A 6000-nucleotide genomic window follows, 5' to 3' on the forward strand; every position below is an offset into this window, starting at 1 on the left:
GAATGCAGAGCTTCCTGAATCTGTAATATGTGATCATGTTTGGGGGACATTTTTGTCTTTAAGGTCCTGAGTGTAACTTCTTTGCATTTTTTTGCACAGTGTATTATTTCTGCTTTATGTTATGGGGGCTGAGGACAAGACTTCTTTTTACCAATTGCATGAACACGGCCACAATGATCTAAAAATCTAAAATTAAAAGGACAAAAAGGCCTCATAGGCACATAAAGGTTACCTGAGGATGGATGTTTACTTCAATGGAACATATCCTGGCTGGGTGACACCGGCAGCACACTGCGGTGGTAGGGAATGCCGTAAACTGGGCTCATCCCCGTGTGCCGGAAGCCCTCCACCTTTCCAAACTGGCGCAGATAGAAGAGCAAGGTGAGCTTTCGGGTCATGGTCCTGAGCGCCAAGAAGGAGGCCAGGATCTGGGCGAGGAGGAAGAGGAGGTAGACGGAGTGGACGGCCCTCTCCAGAGGCAGGATGATAATTCCTTCATCGGTCAGGAAGAACAGCAGCACCGGCAGCTGGAACATGAAAGACAGGAGCCAGAAGGCTGCCAGCTCTGGCACCTGATGACAGAAAGGAAAAGGGAGAGACTCTGGGTTGGTGCGCAGAGGTGATGCAAAGATAGATCTGTCAGGCATCAAGTGCTTGGGTTGTATCCACATGAAAGAACAGAAACACACACAGTAGCAAAACAGAGCGTCGTGGCCAAGAGCTGGTGGAATATTTAAGCAGCCATTTCCTCCTCTGTGCTGTTCAGAGTTCACAGAAGAGCTTTGTGTTGGCAGTTCAAAGCGGATGCGAGTTTGAATTACCTTTTCTTTAAGGTTGCCAATGTAGCCCAGATAGAGTCGGACCACTTCAATGAGTGTGAGGAGGATCATCCCGGTGATGAGCAGAGCCTGGTAGTAACCGGCCAGATGGTAGAACTGGAGACAGAGCAGAGATGGACTGTCAGGACGTGGAGATAACCTCACATCTACACTTTCATTCACTTAATTTTGATCTATTTGTTTTCAGTTTTCTTGCATACTTTATTTCTTAAATGCTGTTTTTTTCCTTATTTTTTTTGAGTCAATCAGTTTTAATTATTAAATGCATCTGTGTGCACTTTATCCAACTTGTCTGTATGAGATTTCAGAAAACAAACATTAAAAGCTGTTTCTTGTCAATAACACATACAGTTGTGTGTCTATATTTATCAGCTTACTGATAACTTTATATTTATCTTATATGCTTTTATATGTGTCTTGTCTTATTAAGCTGCTTTAATCAGTCAGTTTTAATAATTCTATAAATCATTGTGTACTTTATCCAACATGTCTGTATGAGATTGACAAGATTTCATATCTTGCAAATTCCAGAAAACTAATTTGTTTCGGAAAAGTTCTCTCTTGTCAGTAAAATATATAGTTGTGCATCTTTATTTATCATTTTATTTTCAGTTTTATTGTACACTTTACCTTTTACATGCTTTTATTTTTTCTAATGAGTCTTTAAAACATTTAAGTCAATCAGTTTCAACTATTCTATAAATCTGTGTGCACTTTATCCAACTTATTAAAATTACATTAAACTCTTTATCACTTCTTCAATGTGAGATTTGATTGATTTGATAACTTGCAAATATCTCACAAATATAGTTTTAGAAGGCTATCTCTTGTCAATGAAATATATAGTAGTCCTTACCAAAAAATACAATATAGTATTGTAGTTTAAATCAAAAACGTAATCAAAATAAATCCTTGAATAATTTAATGCATTGACCTGCATTTTGTTTACATGTTTTGTTTTATTCATTTATTTTTAATTTGCATGTAAATCACTTTAAATAATTTGTGTATGATAAGGTGTCATATAAATAAACATGCTGGCTTATTTAAAGCACAGAAAACTAAATTATGATTTTAAACCTTTATTTCTGAACCCTGTATAATTCTGCACATGAAGGCTTTCAAATTATTCCGAAGAAACAACTTTTCTTTCACAATAAGAAGAGAAAGTGGTGCAATCTACTAAACATGTTCCTGACCACATCTGAGGTTACAACAGTGTATTTTCTGATTAAACCACTAGATGGAGCCAAAGTCACAAGTTTTCCATTTTGGCACAGTGGATTTAATAAGCGGATTTAGTTTAACAGTTTCTGCTACTTATGAATACAAAAGAGATCCTCATTAAATACTTTTTTCCCCCACATGAGCAAAGCCTTTGAGTGCAGTAAAAATCTAATTTGATTGTACTCATGGAAATTCACTTTTTGGGTCTTCGAGATGTTTACAATTCTTGGTGCTTTTATTTTAAATAAGAACACTAAAACTCAAAAAACACCCTACATTGTCTCTTACTTTGAACTGATGAGAAATCAACCAAAAAAACATAATGATCTAGTTTGCAGAAATATTTCCTCAGCATGATTTATTTATCTCAGTGATTTGACTTCATATTTCTCTGCTTTTAAAAACATTACTCTTAAGTTTGTGCTCTGAGTCACATTTCTATGACAAAACTAACCTTTACTTCCAACATGAACACGGCAGAGAACCACCAACAGGGAAAATAAAACATGTTGAAGTATAGAAGCATCTGAAGGGGAAGGTGAGACACCAACTCGTTGACCACTGGAAGACAAATAGCAATAGACAAGAACTTATAATTAACACTATTAGTAGTTATTATGTACAACAAACATATATTATAATATAACATAACATTTTGATCAACACAGGAAGAAATTTTAGTGTTGTAAGTTGCAACAGATGTCCAAAAAAGTGGTCTAAATTAAAAATAACTAACACTTGTTTGCATAAATTATCCTTTTTTTGAATGTACAAAAGGAGATCCACCAAATATTGCCTCATAAAAACTGAGTTAAACTCTCGTGTAGCCAACTAGTAATTGGAAATGCAACTACATTTAGTGAATGTCAGTGTTCAGCATCAAGTATCAGCTTTAGAGGGGCAAATATATGATGGATTTTGACTAAATGACAAACAACCTGCACTGACAAAAGCAAAACAGATCTCAGATTGAACCTAACTTACAAAGATAGCATGTAAACTGGCGATTTACATGAAAATATACACTGTACTTGTTTACGTAACTGTAAAAATGCAGTCTATGTTCTTGCTATACAATATTAAAATTGATAGCAGAAACACTACACTATGGCTTTAAGCAGCCAGACTGACCAGATGCATCCTCCTGCTCCCTGGTGAAGTCGCTGTCTGCCGTCCTGTTGTTGGTGAACACTGATCCTCCCATGTAGGCCAGACCCATCTGCAGGTTCTCGGGCACAGGAGAGTAAAACACAGGCATTGTGGGTAGAGCCGCTGACCATGACCGAGCCAAGGAATTAGAGAAGTGTAACAGTCCAAAAGTGTGTTTGTGTTTCAGTGTCTCCTGCTAATCCTCGCCGTCACACAAATGCACACATGGAGAAGCAAATGGACCCACAAAGTTGCACACTGGCTGACACTACGGCTAATCAGATTATTGTGAAGGAGGCGGGCTGAGGATTAAGGCCCAAACAGCGGCATGGCACTCAGTTAGTGGCCATTTAGGATGCTCGCTCATCCACTTTGTGAATTCAGCAGTTATTTAAGCTCTGCCGAAATCAAATAAGGAGTGCATAATCAGGCAGTTTCAATGCATTGATTCACTTCTTTTTTAGTGTTTTATAGTATTTTTATTTAAATTTAGTAAATAAACACAATGACAGAGCAACACCCTGCACTCTGCACCCAGCCTGCGAGTCCTCAGAGGGGGGCCTGGCTGCTGTTCCAGCCTTTGGGCCCCAGTCGTCATTAATGCAGGTCTGGAAGTGCAGAAGCAGAGTTTGGCCACAAGGTGTCATCACAGCTCGTCCCTGGGGGCTGGCAGGGGGAAATGCTGGAACTCCTCTGGCACCTCTTCCCCTTTCTGGGACCTCTTGTAGAAACCCAGAGACTCCAACAGGCTGCTGATCTCGTCCGCCTTCATTTTCTTCACGGGAACAGTCTGATGTTTCAGGAAGGAAGCACACGCAGGAGGACAGACATGTAGGACATGTGGTTAAAGGCTTTGAAGCAGTGTACATTATTATGTGTTTGCAAGAGAAAAAGTTGCTGCGTCTAATATGAAATCCTCTCGGATCAGCGTCTCTAGCTGCATAAATAGTGGTGACTTCACTTGACTTGGACAATATGGTTTAGCAGCACTGGATTTTTCATCTTGCACATTTCATACTTTAGTCATTTTAAAGTTCAATTACACTCTCACATCATGAAACCATAAATGAAAACATTTAAATCCAAATAAAACAGAAGACAAACTTCCACAAACACTCATATAATAAGCTTTATATGGGGAAAGACACGATAAAACTCAACTCAAGAAGGCAGTAAAATGTGAGAGCAGTTTGCTTTTAAGTGTACCATTGTGCATCTACTAAAGCACTAAAGGAAAGTCATTATTACTGGTCTCACTGGGGAGTTTTTCTGTCCCACATGACAATAACAGGCTTTTCCACAGTGACAAAAAAAAAATAAATTCTGTAGAGAAAGACTAGGAAGTCGTAATTTCACTGCATGCAAACGTTCAAATGCATATCAGCATTCATATCATCTATCCTGCCTCAGTACAAAAAGAGACACCGCTCAGCTCTCAGAAAGCCTGATTTATATACTTTTTCTGTTTTAACTCGGAGCATTTCTTTTCAAACACACCCTCTCTGTGCGACTCTGTATCAGACGGAGGATCTGATATCAGATGCAGCAGTCTTAAAACTTCCCTACAAGAGTCTGTCTTGACATTCTGGCACTCCCCAGATAAGCCCCGTCACAAGGCAAGATGAATAAAAGATCCCTGAACTCACATCTCACCTTTACAACCTCGTCCTTTTCATTATAGAATATCAGACGGGGATTCTTCTCCTCCGATGAATCATATTCCAAGTTGTGGCTACACGGTTGGGAAAAAGAAGCAGATCAAGGGGAAACAACAGGTAGGCAATGTTGTGAAGAATGAGGCACATCCATCTGTTATTCTTTCTCTTTTTTTGGCTATTTTTAGACCCACTTTGCATGATTTCAACTTGGAAGAGTTTTTGCAGAGCTGACACTGCACTTGGCAACTTGCTAGGAACACTGTTTCTGAAAAAGAGGTCATGAGAAAATCAGGTGCACTTTTTTGTGGAAGGGTCACGTCTCACCAAAAAAACAAACATGAAAAGAGCAACAAGGATACTATAAAGCCGATCGCTCCATGAGGAAATGATAGAGCTCAGGCAGCTTCTTTATGCCTCATCCGACCACACTGGGAGCCTGCAGCAGGGATGACAACAGGCAGTTGTTAAAACAGTGTGACAAACAGCATTGTGCATGCTTCGCTCTTTGTGTGATCAAAGGTGCCAGAAATAGGTTTCATATCAGCTGAACTGACATGACAGCACATGACTTATCCCCTCATCTTACTCATTTCCCCCATACGAGCCTTGAATGTTATTGCTGCATCCCCTCTCCTCCAGTCAAGTATGTTTCATTCACATCACAACATCCTGAACAAAGAGGAGAGATTTCTGTCTGCACTCACCATCAGTTTAGCTCTGGCTATGACAGGTTTTTCTTCCACTGCTGTGTCGTTGCTGGTTTCTGATGCCCTAACAGTGAGGGCAAGAGCGAGCACCAACAAGGCCCACATTTTCACAACTAATTTGTGTCTCTGTCTGCTTTGGCAAAGATCTAACCAGCAATATGTAACCCTTTAATCTACTGGGAGAGTTTCTCAGGGTGGACAAAACCATGACACATTCCCACAGGGGAGCAGCACCCACCTGTGTTGGACTTTAACACTCTCTTTCTTGGATGATAAATTCTCCATCTGAGAACTGGGTCACCGGTTCACCTACTAGTCTACATGCATGCTCTTATTTTGCCACAGTCTTGCTCTTTATGTTGTGTTGTGTTTTCCAAAAGCCATGCAGAGGCCCTGGGGTTTTATACTTTATAGTTTCTC

At 39.7% G+C, this 6000-nt stretch overlaps 2 protein-coding genes across 4 annotated transcripts in view; both read right to left on the minus strand.

The window, feature by feature from the left end:
- zgc:112294 (transmembrane protein 17A) overlaps positions 1-3525 on the minus strand; it is a 36156-nt gene extending 32631 nt beyond the window's left edge. For all 3 annotated transcript variants that reach the window (XR_008602033.1, XR_008602034.1, XM_023265865.3), the window contains exons 1-4: positions 3198-3525; positions 2521-2627; positions 822-935; positions 233-572 (exon numbers count right to left, since the gene is read on the minus strand). Coding sequence is in view for 1 of the 3 variants with exons in the window: in XM_023265865.3 (XP_023121633.1) it covers positions 252-572; positions 822-935; positions 2521-2627; positions 3198-3324 (669 nt within the window). In the remaining 2 variants the exon portion in view is untranslated. The remainder of the gene's footprint in view (positions 1-232; positions 573-821; positions 936-2520; positions 2628-3197) is intronic.
- A 143-nt stretch (positions 3526-3668) lies between these two features.
- selenoe (selenoprotein e) lies at positions 3669-5741 on the minus strand. Its single transcript, XM_023265869.3, has 4 exons — positions 5578-5741; positions 5233-5309; positions 4869-4947; positions 3669-4005 (listed from the first exon to the last, which is right to left on the minus strand). The coding sequence occupies exons 1-4, from the start codon at positions 5683-5685 to the stop codon at positions 3862-3864; spliced, it is 408 nt and encodes a 135-aa protein (XP_023121637.1). The 5' UTR covers positions 5686-5741; the 3' UTR covers positions 3669-3861.
- Positions 5742-6000: the final 259 nt, after the last annotated feature.

This window comes from Amphiprion ocellaris, chromosome 6 (assembly GCF_022539595.1).
Source record: "Amphiprion ocellaris isolate individual 3 ecotype Okinawa chromosome 6, ASM2253959v1, whole genome shotgun sequence".
Classification (NCBI taxonomy): domain Eukaryota; kingdom Metazoa; phylum Chordata; class Actinopteri; family Pomacentridae; genus Amphiprion; species Amphiprion ocellaris.